At 36.8% G+C, this 17,958-nt stretch overlaps 1 protein-coding gene across 5 annotated transcripts in view; it reads left to right on the forward strand.

Moving 5' to 3' along the window:
- Positions 1–17,958, forward strand: part of Robo1 (roundabout guidance receptor 1) — an 891,813-nt gene that overhangs the window by 857,457 nt on the left and 16,398 nt on the right. For all 5 annotated transcript variants that reach the window (XM_013503701.1, XM_013503711.1, XM_013503704.1 and 2 more), the window contains 4 exons: positions 840–984; positions 4,298–4,546; positions 13,730–14,136; positions 17,583–17,735. In XM_013503701.1, coding sequence (XP_013359155.1) covers positions 840–984; positions 4,298–4,546; positions 13,730–14,136; positions 17,583–17,735 — 954 coding nt within the window. The remainder of the gene's footprint in view (positions 1–839; positions 985–4,297; positions 4,547–13,729; positions 14,137–17,582; positions 17,736–17,958) is intronic.

Here is a 17,958-nt window from a genome sequence, read left to right on the forward strand (position 1 = left end):
ATAAACAAGAATTATAAATTCATCATCTATATTGTACATATGTATCTAAAAAACCTCATACTGAGGAGAAAGTATTTTTCCCAAATATCTTTGAATCCAATGGATTTTTTAATGACTATATATAGAACTAACAGTATTTTTAAAATATGCCAAATCTAAAACCAGAACATCATAGCCCTTGAATAACTGCATTATTTCCAACTACCAAGAGTAGTTAGCCACATTATTTTGCTGAAAGCCATAATTTTATAGAAACAGTAGCTGAGAATACTTTGGCTCCTTTTTAAAAAACATTTTCTTCTTCTTTGTCGTTAGATATATTAGTTCTCTAGCCATTATTTCTTCTATAGTTGCCTTTCTGGAGAAAACTAGTAATTTAATTGTGCCTAAAGCATTTCAATGGACAAGTACAAATTATTTATACTCAGGGATTTAATGCAACAGTGAAACTCTAATAGATTGTATCTGTATCATACTGTATTTTAGGTTTCAGCAATTAAATAATAGAAAGGCACTCCAGAAAATATGTCTACAGCTCATTTGTTTTAGATGATAATCCATAATGCAATTAATTGCTGCAGGAAGATCACTATTCGTGATATGACATAAAATTCACTTACGGCTTTGTTGCTCTCTGCTATGTATTTTGCAGTTAAGCTTGGCAATACTTTGCTTCTTGTGCAAAATTATATTTAACACTAATGAGAAAAAGTATGTTTAGCTCCATATATATATATGAACTATAAGATCATATTTGCCAAAAATATTTAACTCAGGGGTAATGGAAAATTTTTAAAGGCCAGACGTAACAGCCTCGTGTTTTATATTTTTTCCCCTAGGGAGTCAAGGGCACAAGAAAGGCGCACGAACACCCAAGGTCCCGAAGCAGGGAGGAATGAACTGGGCAGACCTGCTGCCTCCTCCGCCGGCACATCCTCCTCCACACAGCAACAGCGAAGAGTACAGCGTCTCTGTAGATGAGAGGTGAGGGGCGTTCCGCGGTACGTGCTGCGACGCAGTCATTGCTGAGGCCCATAAAAATAATCGCTAAACCGGACTGCTGACAGGAGATTGATTACTCAGATCCACACACATTGTCTCTAAATGAAAGTGTTGGTCAGTATGGCCTAACCACTCTCCCCAAAGCTGCTAAGAAAGCGTTTACAGGCTTCTTCACAACTGAGAATTTCTTGTACACACAAAGGATGATCCTGCATCTACAATCACATACAGAAGCTCATGCATAAACAATCACATATACGACTGTGAGATTTTCAAGTGCAGTGAAGCATTCATATAGTAGTTTCCATTGGTGTTGGACAGTGTATATGATGGTGGTCTCATAAAATTATAATAGACTTGAAAATTCCTGTTAACTAGCACTTTTACTGTCCTTTTCTATACCTATTCTGTATTTATATAGGACTAGATACACCAGTGCTTACTACTGTGTCAGTTACCTTTGGTATCAAATAGAGGAATGTGCTGTACGGGTTTGCAACGTAGGAATGACAGACTCCATCGCTGTGTGTGGTGGACTAGACCATCTAGATTTGTATAACTGTGACATTTACACAATCACACCATCACCTAATAACGCATATCTCAGAACATAACCTGTCTTTAAGCAATATATGATTGCCGGAACTGCTTCAGTGTACGGTTAAATTTTCACAAACTAATTCTGTAGATTCGTACTTCAGCCATGGTATTTTGTAAACTATTTCTGGTAGGTATTATTACATTACAAAGAAAAAATTTTTGTAAAGTAATGTAAACTTTCCTGAGCTTTTTCTCAAAGGTTTTAACAAAGAAAAATGATTCACATGACAAAAATTTGAAAGTTAGTGTCCTCCTTCCCTCCACAATCTGTATAACTGTGATCTCTATAACTGAATAACAGAATAATTGCTTCCGTACTAGAATTAAAGAAGGAGAATGCACTTGATGTAGGGACTACACAACAAAAAGGAACAAGAAAGCCTGGAAATTGACTCTTTTTAGTGACTGCTAGAAAAATGGAGCTTTATTCTTCCACTCTTTACAAAAAAAATAGTGTTTTACAGTTCTGTCTGTGCCTAGAAAGGGTCTTGTTTTCTCAATCACTTTAATAAAATATATCTTCAAGGGAAATTCTTATAGAAAAATATTTACAGGCAGTCCTCCTTATCCATAGTATTTATGTTTTATAAAGTTTGGATGAACCTTGAGTTAGCCAGTGTTGAACCGTTGCACTAGCGGAAATATGGGTAGGTCCTCCGAGCCCTGGGTCACGTTTGTGTCAGTATATAACTTTTTTGAAGGTGTGTTGCTCTGAAGGACACCTTACGTAATATGAAGTTTTCACTGATGTGAAACTCAGAGCCAACATTATGTCATTTCTGAAAAAATAAATCTGCTTGGGATGTGTTTTCTCCGTAAGGCACATTGCATCCTTCTTATGATTAGGAACACCCAACAGTACTTGCTTTAAGTGCCGTTTTAAGCAGAAAAATCATCAATATAAAGAAAAAAAAATACTGCACTAAATAAACTGTGTTAGAAAGACACATGTTTACAGAGTGAGAGGTGATGTCAGGAAGTGGAATGTCATCTCTGTTGGCTCACCTGAGAACACGCATGTCGGGTGGCTCAAATTGTTGGCCTCTGTGCATGTGGGAATAACTATGAAAGTGTTACAGGTCTTGATTTTGGAGTTGCAAATAAATTGTACTGACTCAGTGAATTTAAAACTATGGAATCTCCAAGTAATGAAGACAAGCTTGGCTGAATTTTTAAAGTTTATGTTCCAGTCTGTTTTAACATAATACTTATTACTACTTTAGTTCACCAAAAAGGATTAAAATGAAATAGTGTGGATAGGTTTTTAAAAAGCTACAAGAGAGGTAACTGTGACCAAAGCAAAGGTCTGATTTTAACTGGGAAGAGTGAACCTGATCTGCTGGTAATTGTTCTCGACACTGACAAATGAGAAATTTCTCAATTAAGAGAAGGCGCTTTATGGACCCTGGGACCACACAGAGCTGTGGACTCCAGGAGAAGTAACATGAAACACATGGCAGGGAGTGAGAGAGCCGGGAAGCAAATGTGAGACAGATTATGTAGACATTAGAATGCCGTGCCTTGGCATTTTTATTTTATTCTCTGAGCAAATAGCTACTTTTTAGTTTGGAGCAATGAATGACCTGAGATTGATGTGCATTAAAGTAATTTTGGAAAAACAGAAGGAAGGAATGACTGGATGTAAAGAGACCAAGTGAGAGGTGATTGCAGTAACACATGTAAGAAATAAAAATACAGAAGTAAATTCTGGGTAGATCTTATTGATAAAATAGAGATGAGCCGGGACACAGGTTGGTGGAAGAGAGAGAGCACTAATTCTCTGTCAGGTGTTTTTAGCCTGGATGAGGGAATTGTTGCGCTACTTGACAAGGGAAACAAGAAAGAGTGACAAAGGGCAATAAGTAAGAAGAAGAAAGTAAAAGAAGATACAGAAGAACTGTACTATTTGAGCACCAACTTCTCTAAATTAAGGTAAACAAGGAAGATGGTGAGTGAATCCAGGAGAGGGGAAATGACAACACAATGCATATGGAGATGTTCATCACTGCCGTTCTAATCAATAAACGTTTACCCTGGGGTAAGAGAGAAGAGAAACACAGGAACAATCCCCGTATTTATCTTGATTCCCACAGAGCTCCAGCAGAGGACTGAAAAGGGGATTCTATTGCTTAGGGGCATTGTGTTTCTCACTCATCATCCCAAACATAAAGCAACTAGTTCATTTTGTGCTGCAAGGAAGAAATAGTGATCAATTACATTTCAGGGGAAAGGAGGTTATATTGGGTTGAATAAGTCAGTGACCAATATCGTCTCCCTTTCAAAAGATTGAGAGAGTAATTTTTCTGCGTGCATAGAGTGAAGTGCCTTATCTTCCGGCCATCTGCAGTGTCCTCTTGGCATCTTCTTCCAGTGGGCATGGTGAATTGGAAAGACAGAGGCTGCAAAGTACACTTGAGATGGACAAAGTTAAACCATGTTAGGTGGCCTTCTTTTATTACTTGACTTCTCAGCTGCTCTAATATGATAAATTGCAATTTCTCAGAGGAAAATAATGGGGATAGTAATTTACAGACCTTCACGACAGTGAGCCTTTTAAAAACAATATCTCCTTAGTATGATCCTAAAAGTTCAGACTTTAAAAATAATTCGAAATTGATATTCCAGTTAATAAACTTAAAAATAATTTATTTGGATGGCCAGAAGTAATTCTAGATGTCCTCATAATTCATTTTAGCTATGACCAAGAAATGTCATGTCCTGTGCCACCAGCAAGGATGTATTTGCAGCAGGATGAATTGGAAGAGGAAGAGGATGAAAGAGGCCCCACGCCCCCTGTGCGGGGAGCAGCATCCTCTCCCGCTGCTGTGTCCTACAGCCACCAGTCCACTGCCACGCTGACCCCTTCCCCTCAGGAAGAGCTCCAGCCCATGCTGCAGGACTGTCCCGAGGAGATGGGCCATATGCAGCACCAACCAGACAGGAGGTATGTGGTCATTAGCTACCTTAGCTTAGAAATGGAATAATTTTCCCTCTTTAGGGGTATTTAATGAGTGCTATGGAGTAGTTTTCAAATCACCCAAGCATTTTCTTGGAGTAGCATTCCACAGTAACCCCAGGTAATGAATGTATCAAATAAAATTGTTGACTATCACATTAGATTAATGGATCTCAGTGAACTTGCAGCCATAAAATAATGTGCATTAACACTCACCCACTTATGATAATTACATTCATAAAAACATGGTTTGCTAATCCCATAACACGTTATTGATGGTGGATGTTTTTGTACTTTAGTTTTCCTTTTGCTTGGGCAATTTCCTTCTCGGGCCTACAGAAAAAGAGATTTTCTTGTCTTTTAAAATTAAATCCACATAATGATTTGCTGTCTCATAGTTGTAATATAGAAGCGTGAGTTTGATACGTTCATTTTATGTTGACCCCAGATACCATTATTTTGTTTTAGATATTAGGGTGAAATCCTTTTATCAAGACTACTACCCACTGTGGTGTGTGTGTGTGTGTGTGTGTGTGTGTGTGTGTATGTGTGTGTGCATGTACATGGAGGTTTTTTAATTTCTAAAAATTCTTTTATTTTATTGAGACAGTTTTGCAGTGCATGAAGTTTGCATTTATCTTAGGGAGTAGATGCAAGTACTTAAAATATTTTGATTCTTTTTATTCCTCTTCCCTCTGCACCCACCTTCTTTCCTCTGTCCCTGGATTTCCCTTCCCCCTTTACATTATTATTGTTAATGTTTTTAGTCCATAGTTGCCACATATAATGATTGCATTCTCTGTGGGCATTTGGTACATGTACATTACACATCTTAAACGTTTTTCTAACGTGTATATCAACACTGCCAACCAGTACTCTTTTTCATGGATTTCCTTGTCATTTATACCACATAAAACCCATTACCATGTCATGTCAGCTCTTCTCTCATTGTTGATGAGTTTGTTTGGCCTATTTTATTGCCGTTGATATATTATATTGTATATCTATTGCTTTCCATATTCTTAATGTAATTTGAAACTGGGTGTATTATTTGCCTAGAAGGTTTTCCTTCAGTGTTTTGAATGAAAACAAATTCTGGTTTCTGCAGCTTGAATTTTACGCTGTAGATTAAAGAGAATTTAAAATGTTTGCTATCTATTCTGTCATCAAGGGGTTATTACCAAATTCAAATTATGTACTCTGTAAAGGAGGGAGCTGTTAAACCTGCCTGTGTGTGAAAAGAGGGGAGTTGTGATGTCGTGTATTTAAATTCAATGGTATCACCTCTTGGAATTCAAGAAGATTGAGAACAAAGTATCTCTTCCCCATTCAGTTGACAGACAACCATCCTTGCTAACTCTGACGCGAGCCAGCAGAGAGACTAATGGAGACTGACACTGAACCCTTCAGTGTTCTTTTCTCCTTCTCTAAAAGTACCTATTTCCTCCCCACTCCTCTTTGTGCTGCCAACAGTACCTGACATCTTCTCCCTGGCAGGTGTTCTTTTGTCTTCCTTCTATCCTCCCTTCCGTGCTTTCTTGTAAACAAAAGTCAGTTTAGCTTTATCCATCCTGATAGATAAACCTTATCCTCCTTGTTCAATGCTTCCTTCTTTCCTCTGTCAGCTTTGCTACTTTTATGTTCCCCCTGTTCCAGCCTTCGCTTCTGACTACCTGGTCTCTTCCTGCTGAGGGCTTTGGACTGTTTCCACCTTCCCAATTCCCATTCACATGTCTGCTCCCCGCCTCCCGACTTCTATCATTTTCTTCCATCAGTTAGCTGAAAGAAGCCTCCTAACAGAGAAATTGAAAGGCTCCTCATTCTGTAGCATACTTAAGATTTCCTCAGTGATGGCAATTTCATAAATTGCTGTAGAATCGTGTGAGATAGTGTTCATTAAATATCTGAAGCAGGGTAAGTAGTCAACACATTATATGTTCCTTCTGTACTTGTACTGAAGGTTCAAGTAGTATGGTGTAGTCTGATGACTGTCAGATTTGTTTAGCGGGCCCAGGCGGCTTCCCTGAGTGTTTCAGTGATATTTTCACTTAGACGTCTCCACCTGTCCAAATCCAGATGCATCATTTTTGCAGTGAACTTCTTCAAACTTGCTCCTTGGCCTACTTTAATGGCTACCTTATCTAGAATTGTCAACCATTATTTCTTTGGCCAATATGTTACATATGAAATAGCCAAGGCAAAAGTTATTAAAAACCTTTGTCATTTTGAAGCCACCTTAATTCTCCTACTGTTTAATTTTTTTCTGTTGTCTTTATACCATTTCATGAGTTATTTATCACATTCTTTGAATGGTATCTCCAAGATAGCCCTTGATACTATGCCTTTGTTTCTATTCCTCTAGTGGGTAGGGGAAAACCTCAGTCCCTGTCCCTTCTAACTCTTCCATACTCTTGAACTTGATCTCATTTTCTGTCTGTCTCTCTTTTTCATGTACACTCTCACACTGTCTTTCTTTGCATACAGAGTCTGCACATATTTCTCTCACTGAGATAAGTCTTACTGTTTGTTCAACATTCAGAGCCTTTCTCCATCCTTTCCCTTTTACTTACCACCATTTCCTCCTTTCCCAAATCTCTCCATTCCATAAATTTATCTTAAACTCACCAGCAGCCTAGTCTTGCACATGCTGCTGTTGATTGCCTAGCAAGTATTTCTCACTTTTCCAATTCCTGCTCAAACACCGCTCCCTCTGACTTCCTGACAAAAATCACATGACCTTCCTTTCTGTCCTCACAAAGGCTCTGCTCACACCTCTGGTAAGGTGCTTAAAAGTTTTCAGGTTGCATTTGCCTGTTGTGTCTGTTTCTTCATTTAGATTTAAAGGTCTTTGAGGACAGAAGTCATGTTTTACTGATTTATTTTGGTTCCACAGAGTTTTATTCAGTATTTGATGACTGGAATCTGATACTGCAGTAAGATTTGGAAGTAACCCTCTTTCTACTGTTTTAGGTGATGTGCAATTGTATAAAATTGAAGTGAACATACATGGCTGAAAAATTTTTGTTCCCATTCTTAATTTTTATTTTTATTGGTACATGTTCGCAGTACATAATGATCACATTTATCATGGGGAGTTGGTAGATGTGCAGTTTAATTCTTTGTATGACTCCTTCACCCCATGACGACCCTCCAACCGGAGCCCTTTTCAATCCCTTTACCTCTTCAAATGTCCACCCCATCAATAGATGACTTGTCCTTCTTATCATCCCGTACTTCCTTAATGGTGGACTCACTAGAGGTAGACAGCTGTTTCCCAACAGATCTCATTCTAGAGCTTCAGGCCCATATATCCAAGTACTTATTCCTGCAGATTTTTCCTGCTTAAGTATCACTCTGAGTGATACACATATCTCTAATCACAAATGCACTTTCCTTGTTCTGACAGCCACTTTCTCTTGCCTGCATTATAGTAATGTTCTGCTAAGTGATCTTGTTGCCTGTAGCCTTTCCGCTTCTTCAGTCTCAGCCCCTGCTACAGACTGTGTAGAGGCATTTTTCTACAATGCAGTGCTGATCAAGTCTCTCCAAGGCTTAAAAATCTTTCAATGGCTTCATTTCCCTTAAAATAAAGGCAAGATTCCTTAATGCAGCAATCAAGACTCTTTGTGATATAACCTCTGTGGCCCTTCATCCTGACCCACTTCCTAACCTCCATCACCGCCTGGGTTTTCTTCCAAGTTTTTTCCAGTTTTTGGAGTGAGTATAATTCTTGCTTACCTCCATTATCTTTGCACAAGTGGTCCCATCTTCCGGGAACAGCACTGCCCTTTCTTTTTGTGCCTTACACCTACGTATTCTTTGGATTCAAGATTACATGGCAGCGTCTTTTTCCTTGCGTTCCTCTTTCCTTACTATGGGCTACATGTCAATTCTGTGGGTCCCCAAGGCATCCTCTACAGCCTCTGTCCTAGGGACTCCTTGATGCCCCTCATGATCACCACGTCTCTAATTAAATACTTGTCTCTTCCATTGGACTACAAGTCCCTTTGGACTGGAATCCTATCCCTTTAAACGCAGGATTTTAAATTTCAAGCTAAATTCCTAATATAGTGCCCAGGTTCCTGTTTTTATAGCTAATAAACTATTTTCAAACTTGTTAGCCTACAGCAAACATTTTATTTTATTCAAAATCCCATGAATCACAGAATCTGAAAAAAATTTAGCTGAGCAGTTTGTTTCCAATCCACCTGGCTTTAGCTAGGCTATTTCAGGTGGAAGATCTCCTTCCAGGGTCTCACTACGTAGCCAGGCTTCTCATGCCGGGGAATGGTGGGAGGGTGGGGGGGGTAGGGGGTCTCCCAGATAATGGCGCTTCTCATAGGACAGCTGACTTCCAAGAAGGCAGAAGAGGAAGTTGGGAGACAAAGTGTTTTACTAAAAACCAAGGCATAGTTTTTCTTCTTCTACATTCTTAGAGTCAAAACTGTCACCAGATGTGTCGGGATTCAAGAGTGCAGTCCTTCTCTTCAAGGGAGTGGCAAAGTGGCAAGCTGACATTTCAGAAGGTCATTTAGGATGGGACCCAGTGCTATGGACATTTTGCAAAATGTAATCATGTATGCCTATAGATGTAGTTAGTTTATATTCAGTGTGTGTATCTTAATATTGAATGTTTGCATATTTTGAAAGTGTGAAACATTCTCTAAGATTTTATTGCTGGTCATCTTTTTGGTGTCAGAAGTACCAGAGTGTTATAGTGTAGCTGGTGCTCACTATAACACTGAAGTACAAAGTATGAATGTTTAAGGAAAACATTACTTTTATGCTTTTGGATTAGGGACATATATAAATACTAGAATACTAGTAAAAATTACTGAAATAAAATGTAACAGCAGAGTGCTAATTAAATAAGCTTTAAAATTTGCATTATTATGAATGTTGCAATTTTGCTATTCTAATCAACTTTAGATTCTCCATTTTGGTCTAAATATAGAAAAAGTAGGTAACCAATGTGATGGGAATCTTTCTTCTCTTTTTTCCCATACAATAACATTGAAAATAAAATAATTAAACTCATTCACATACACTTTTTTGGCTTTTTGAGACAGGGTCTCTTTGCTGTTCAGGCTGGCCTTGAACTCACTTTGTAGCCCAGACTGGTCTCAAACTCTCAATGATTCTCCTGCCTCAGCCTCCCGAGTGCTGGGATTACAGGCCTGAGCCACCATGCCTGACTCACATGTACTTTTTAAAAAAGTGTCTGAAACTGCTGCATTTAATGTTAGTAAAAATATCTTTAATAATAAAAAATAATTTTCATGTATGAAATAGGAAATTGTTACTATATTTTTGGAAAAGAGAAAGTAAGAAAGCAAATGAAAATCTAAATCTTGTCTTTTTGCAAAATGGATAACAGTTAACTACACAAAGAATTGATGCTAGACTAATATTAGAAAAAACAATCTCAAATGTATGCATTTTCCCCCGTTTGTCCTGTGCCTAGTAAATGCTACTGTATATGGTGACCTGTATATACACCTACTTTCATAAATCAGTGAAATCACTTTCTTTTTCTCTTGAACATGTTTATGAGAACATCATTTTTACAGGAGTCTAGAGTGTTATGAGTTGTACCCCTGTACAGTACATTATTTAAGAAGACTATGACACCCCTCAGGGGGAGGAATCTAGAGGGCTGAGGTTGATTTGTGACAAGTCCCTCTTGAGTACAATATCTTGAAATAGCTTTTTTTGTTTTCAAATAGAATATATTACATATTTCAAGCTGTACATGTTTATCACACATTCCCTAGACTGGCCTCATTTACAGATGGTTTGCATAAATTTTTCTGTCTTCATCATTTGCATGGGGTGGTAGTAGTTAAAAGCCAGTCCTTGTTTAACATGAGGACATTTTTGCTCTACAGAATCCAAATTATCTGAATATAACAATGCTGGCATCCTTTCATAGCCCAGTTGGCCATTCTGATTTCCTTTATTGATGGTCAAAATAGTTCCCTTTGTGCTAAAAAGTTTTACATGTCTTTACAAAGAGTTTTGTGGTATTGTGGATATGCATGGTGACAAAGACTGTAAATTAACTTTTAAGTAGATGGTATTTTATTGCATTCCAAATTAAACAATGGTTTTCCTCCTGTGTGTATAACACACTCCACATTGAAATAATTATCCATTTTAATTTCTTAAATAACTTCAGCTTTGACACATTTTTCGTATTTCTTCTAGTGCCACACACAAACACATTTAAAACCACCCAGAAATAGAATAAAGCATTATATTAAAGAACTCTGTTTTTCTGTACATGTGTACACAAAAATGTAGTAATATAGAAAATAATAGTCCTGTATACATAAGTATATAACATATATAAACTGTATATATATATATATATATATATATATATATATATACACACACACATATATATATATCCTATATGTATGCTTCAGTATAACATGCTAGTTTTCATTTCTTGGGTTTTCAAATGCATGTACATGTGAAACATCTCTTACCCACTATAAATACAGATGTATGTGTGTGTGTGTGTGTGTGTGTGTGTCTGAGTGTATGTGTAATGACACCATTCATAGAAAGGTCATGATCTTGGATATAAAATTTGGGTTTAAATTCTGCATTTGATACATAATAATTATAAGAACTTTAATGCAGTCTTTAATTTTTCTGAATTTCAGTATTCTCCTTGTAAAATAATAACTTCTTATTTTTCAATCAGATTTTAATGGTACATTTAGATGTACATAATGGTCACAGTCATCATTGAGAATCTGTACCCCCACATGGTATAACTTGACTGTTTTCCCTCTCCCCTCCCCTCCCTTGAGTCCCTCCTCCTCTCCCCACTGACAAAAGGTATTATGAAATAAGAAGAAATTGTTCAAAAGGGAAAGGGGGATGGGACAGGAAAGAAGGGAAAAGTTAAAAAAATGAGAAAAAAGCTTTTGCAAAATAATAATTTAAAGAGTCATTCAAACGAACGTTGTAAAATATGTTTAGCGAACGTGCTTAATAACTGAGTTAACTGTAGTCTTTCCCTAATCATTTATTTTTCAGATTTTCAGTTGCACTAATAAAATGGGTTTATGAAGTGTACCATTCATTTTAGTCAAAGGCATAAAAAATTGTTCTTCAAAGAACTGCTGTGCTGCCCTAAAAGTGCTGCTTTGTTGATTTTTTTCCACTCTATACGAGAGAGCCTCACCAGATCCTGTATGGCTCTCACCTTCGTTAATTTTGACCAGAACATGACTTTTTCTTGCTTGCTTTTAATTTCCCACCCAGTCTGCCGAGCTTAAAACCTAACCATGCATCCCAGTGGCAGGATGTACCCCAGTGGCTTTAGTGATATGTACTAAGGGTACATGTTCTGCTGTTCGCTTTGTCTTCCTGCCTCTTTTAGGGGGTATAGAAGGGAAGAAATGAGAAAAACAACTAGGTGAAGAGCCTCTCTTCCCCTTGGTTTGCCCTAACAATCGTCCTAGCTTGTCTTATTCTATGAGTATCTTAAAAGTGGTGGGGAGGGGTATTAGCATAAATTACTTCACTGATGAAGGACTTCTTCCTGAGCTGCATCTCGAGATGTTTATACTTCTTAAATGATTTAACTTCATCCTCCAGTGGACTTCCTGGTCCTGCCACATTTCTCTTTGCCTTCTAGACTGGGGTAGTCATTGGATGACACTAGATCCTAATCTCAACTGCTGCTCCATCCTCGTCCTAGGCAGACTTGTGTGGAACCTATCTTCTTTAGTTACCAGTAGGGCAGAATTTGATAAGACATTGTCATGGTCTTTCCACCTCCCAACCCGCCCTTGAGGCATCTCTAAGCCGGGTCAAAGATAAGCCGCACTGAGACTGTTGAGCAAGCTAGGGACCAAGCAGTGCTTCACTGATTGAGCAGTGCATATCTTCGTTTATTGTAGGCATGAATCTGACTTAGGAGTCATTCTTTTGGCATTCTTCTCACTTGGGGTAACTTCTTTCCATGACTGTGCTTTGTACTCAAGTTTGAGGGCTCTCTTCTGCCTCAGTCATTATAGAGTCATTGTGGATGATGGTGTTGGTGATGTTCTCTCCAAGTTCAAGATCGTTAAACCAGTTACTGGCACCTGCAGCATTAGTTGTGGGGTGCTACTCAAATTTGTCTTCATCTTTGGTTGTTCACTAATTCCAGGACATTAGGAAAAACAACTTTAAGAAAATTGTTACACAGGCAATAGAATACCAGTAAAAGCAATGGAGTTTAAAGTAGCTAATAACTATCAGTTAACATGAATGAGTAAAATTGGTCAAGAGAAAAAAGAAAGTTTAAGCCTTAACTGTTCCTTGCATGCCTATATCTGACAATGGGAACAACTAATTTGAAGACAACAATATGCAATATAACAACCATTGTTGAATTCTTACCATCTTATTTAGTAAAGCCCTGTATTGTTTCTAATATTTTTACCACTTTTTTTTATTCTGTTTAACTGTTTGATCAATCTTGCATTCTTACATCTGGTAATCTGAGCAACTTCGTTGAAGATAGCAATATGTAATGTGTACTATAACTATCATTGATTCCTGTCATCCTGTTTTACAATTCTGTATTGTTTTTATTGTTTTTGCATTATTTTGTTTTTGTCTTCATTGTTTTTGTTTTGCTATTTTTTTTTTCTTTAAAAAAATGAATAAACTAGAGAAAAGCTGCTCATGGTTTCTATCCAAGGTTTCTTTGGGACAATAAAGGAAGGGAAAGGAACAACTACATACATAGGTGGTACACTGTTTTAAGATTACTGCCCATTGTCTTTGGCAATAATCTATTGATAATCTGGGAAATTCTTTAGGACAAATATATAGGCATGTGTTTCCAAAGTCAGTGTTGCTTCCTCTTTTTTTGTTGAATGTAATGTAAATGATGAAACATAAGAATACTTCAGTAGTTGAACATATTTTTACTATACTTTAAAAACATGTAGTCTAGGACAGGCCCTGGTTGTGAGGTACACGCAACTCAGAATAAATCCAAATTAGGCATACTCTAATTTGTAAGAATTTTTCCCCCTGAACAAATTAGTTTAGCAGAAGCAAAGCGTCAGTATGCTTGTAAACTGCTTGGTTAATTCATTGTTTTGTTTTTGTGTCTTATGTAATGAGCTGATCTAAATCTATTCATTCTTCTTGCAGAAGGCAGCCTGTGAGTCCGCCTCCGCCACCTCGCCCGATCTCCCCACCACACACCTACGGCTACATTTCAGGACCCCTCGTCTCAGATATGGATACAGATGCACCAGAAGAGGAAGAAGATGAAGCTGACATGGAAGTTGCTAAAATGCAAACTAGAAGGCTTTTATTACGTGGGCTTGAGCAGACCCCTGCCTCAAGTGTTGGGGACCTCGAGAGCTCAGTCACTGGGTCCATGATCAACGGCTGGGGCTCAGCCTCAGAGGAGGACAACATTTCCAGCGGCCGTTCCAGTGTTAGTTCTTCTGATGGCTCCTTCTTCACTGACGCTGATTTTGCCCAGGCAGTGGCAGCAGCCGCAGAGTACGCTGGTCTGAAAGTGGCAAGACGTCAGATGCAGGATGCTGCTGGTGAGTCAGGCTGTCAACACCGGGCTGGAAAAGAACACTCAGGGTGTAGCTGCTAGGTGCTGGTTATCTCCTGTGAGCTGCGTCCTATAGGAAATGAAAGCATTCCTACTTAAGCAAAGGAATGGGACTCTGTTGGGTTAGTTGCTTTTTCTTCCCAAGATAATTAAACTCATTTATTTTACTTTCATTTAATAAATCTTATGTAGTGTAAGTGATAAGGACCTACCTGGAATATCCTCATTTTAAAGATAGTCATAGCAAATATACAAGTGTATGTGTGTCCACAGTGTGTCCATATATGTGTATTTAGGTTTTACAAAAATTGGTATAAGTTCAAGGTCCGAATACATCCAAATGAAGTTTGCATTATTAAATATGTATTATAACTAATTTTAATCCAGAAAGTCACCATGACAAAAGTGATTGTTGATTCTCCTATTCCATTTAATTAGAACCCTATAAAAGAAATAGAGAAATATCTAGGTTAGATAGTCAGCCATTGGAAAATGGGTCATTGCTCCTTAAACCCCATTTGTTTCAGGTCTCCCTAAGTTTGAATATTAATTTAATTGGAAGGTATAAATATGTTCATAGTATAAATACATTTTTGAGCATAAATATTTTACATTCCTAATCTGATAATTGAGACAGCAAACTGATCCAGATGAATATTATATATTTATCTGTTTCCCTACTTCGTTGCTATTAGTCTATTTTTTGTTTTATGAAAAAATAAAGCAAAATAATGAGAATAACAATAGTCAATACACTGTCATTATCTTCAAAGTAGTTACATATAGTACAAGACATAAACCAAAATGATTCTTACTGAAAAGACAAACAAAACTTTTTTGCAATGATCTAAGTTAAACTAGTGTATAAATAAAAAATTAGCATGTGTATTAAAATATTTTGAAACAACAAAACATATAATTTGTGCAAGTATTTTAACTACTCTCCACATATATTTTTAATGAACATATGTCCATTCTTACATTTTTACCCGTAGAAAGTAAATAGTATGAGAAAGAAACAGATTTAAATTTAAAATATATTTATTCCATGACTTTCATATGTGTAGAATGATTATATGTAGAAATATAAATACATTCATCTCATAGTGTGCACATGTGTGTATTTCTTCTAGCCGAAAAAATACAGGTACAGCAGTAAAAAAAAAAAGTGATAAGGAAGAAAGAAGAAGAAAAGAAAACACCCCACAACAAATCAAAATTGGTGTTTTTTTAGTTTGTTTTTCATAGTTTATCAACTATTACATTGGTAGTTTTCTAAATTTTTAAAGATACTATATTAATTATTTTTATCAGCATGAAATGTACCAGAGACAATTTTATTTGCATCATAAAGTCATCTCTATAAATTATTTATCAAGAATCTTATTATTACTGAAAGTATGGTTATTTTAGTCAGGTCTATATTGTATGAAATTCTGCCACGTATCTTTTTTTTCTCCAACAGCTATTGAATGTAGTAAAATATGGAAACCTAATTATCTTTCTCAATAAACAAATATAATCTTTTTATATAGCTTCTTTCCTCTTATTTTTTAACCCCCAGTCTGAAAGAATGAATGCATGAAATTAAGCATCACAGATCACTATCTGAAGGGTGTGTTTCAGTTCATTAAATCAGCGAATATAGAAATAATACTGAAAATTTATCTGTAAAGGCCCTTGTGCCTCAGAGTCTGGAGGCGGTGGACGGCCTCACACAACAGAATGAATAATGGGTTCCCTCTCAGCCTTAATTCTCTATTTTCATGGCTATGTAACTTTAATTGTAATAGGCTCCATCATAGCTAAAGAGAATTTGGTTTGATATTTTATTGTATTATAATTTAGTGGCACTTCTGGCTTTCGTTTGGCTCATAATTATAATGAACTAAACATGCGTTGGTCTCTGCCTGTTACGGTGTTCTTTTCAGGAAATGATGGTGTTCATCATGTGACTTGAAGTTAATGTAAATTAATAATCCAATCACAATGCTTCTCACTTGGCTGCATTAACATCTACTATTTAATATGCTTTGGTTAGCATTTTTAAATGTGATGATTTCACTATATTTTACATAGCTGCTCTTGTGTATAATCAACAGAAATGCTATCCAGGTCCATTTGGTATTTCTTCTGGCACAATAGAAAGTTCTGGACTTGTGACTGGAATTTCTAGACACCAAAACAATGAAGGTCAATACAGGGTCAATAACTCCATTATCGTTGTAGATTAAGTATGTTGTGCCTGTTGTAATACATCATCCATTAAAAGAGCCAGAGAATTTGAGCACTTTGAAATACATCATGTTTGATTAGTAAATTTAATTCCCAGGGTACCTCGGAATATTGTTCCTCCAAAAATAAATAGTCAAATACTGCCCTTTGCCACCACTAGAAAGCAGAAGTCTTGGCAGGATCACTTTAAGACTATAAAATTGAAGAAAGAGAAACTGGGATGGGGAAAGGAGGAAAGGAAGGGAAAAGGAAAAAAAATATATATATATATATACAAAATAATTCAGATAGTTATATTACTAATTCTATTAGTTCATTGAAAAGAGAGGTTTGTGCTAATATTGTTTAGTCAGTTTTTCATACCTCTATCTTGTGATCAGAGCAACTACTTTGAAGATAACAATACTCAATGTATTGACCGTTATTACTCTCCTACTATCTTGTTTTGAAATTTTGTATCATTTTTATTTTTTCTCTTTAAAATAAAAAAGGAATATAGAATTGACAGATATCTTAAGATAGAAAATGGATATAAGTAATTTTTAGCTGGCCTAAATATGCAAACAAGATCAATTTCAGACTACCTAAAAAGGAAATACCTGGAAATGTTACTAAAGTATTAGGATTCTGCCATCAAAAAATACCATGGATGTATATTTAATTTAAATATAGGTTTAATAATTAGGGTTCATTCTTAAAACAGTAATTTCTTAGGGAGGCTGACTTTTCCTCTTTTGAAAGCCACAGACATTGAACATGTCATGCAAATATTTAATTAATGTTTTTGTTTAAGAATAACATTTTTTGTGACACCTTTTTTTTTTTTGGTACCAGGAATCGAACTCAGGATCTTGCGCTAGCCAGGCAGGTGCTTGTGCCTCTAAGCTATATGCCTGGCCAGGAATAACATTGTTTTGAGACTTCTTGGAAAAATAGTAGAAATGTTTTCCTTAGCAAGTAGGTAATGAACTTTAGTAGAATAAAAGTAGCATAGTTAAAGAAAATGACCTGGAAAAGATTTTAGGCTATTTTCTCTGGTGGCTAGTATAGGAAGAGTGAAAATAAGTCTTTTATTTGCTAGATTTTAGCTAAGTGCTTTTTGAAACCAGGTATGTTTCTAGCTTTCATGTTTTGCTTTTGCTGTCCCTGTGATGATCAAAATTCTCTGAGTTGTCTGCCTCTGTTTTGTTTTCTCAGGCCGCCGCCATTTCCATACATCTCAGTGCCCTAGGCCCACAAGTCCTGTATCTACGGACAGCAATGTGAGCGCTGCTGTGGTACAGAAAGCCAGACCAGCCAAGAAACAAAAACACCAGCCGGGACATCTGCGCAGAGAGGCCTACCCAGATGGTAAGTCCACTGAAACAGGTGCAAACATCTGTGACTCTCGCTTATGTTCCTTGCCTCTTTAGAAGGAGTAAATGCGTTCACTGACATTAGAAATTACATTAAAAACTCGCTATCAGAAAGCGTCATGTTGTCTACAAGAGTGATCTATATCTTCTCAAGCATCTCCAGTTGTTTCTGTCTTTTAATCTGGCTCTTTAAGAAACTAAAGCAATGTGTAGCTTTC

The sequence above is a fragment of the Chinchilla lanigera genome, unplaced genomic scaffold (genome assembly GCF_000276665.1).
Source record: "Chinchilla lanigera isolate Chin_1 unplaced genomic scaffold, ChiLan1.0 scaffold00006, whole genome shotgun sequence".
In the NCBI taxonomy this organism is placed as follows: Eukaryota; Metazoa; Chordata; class Mammalia; order Rodentia; family Chinchillidae; genus Chinchilla; species Chinchilla lanigera.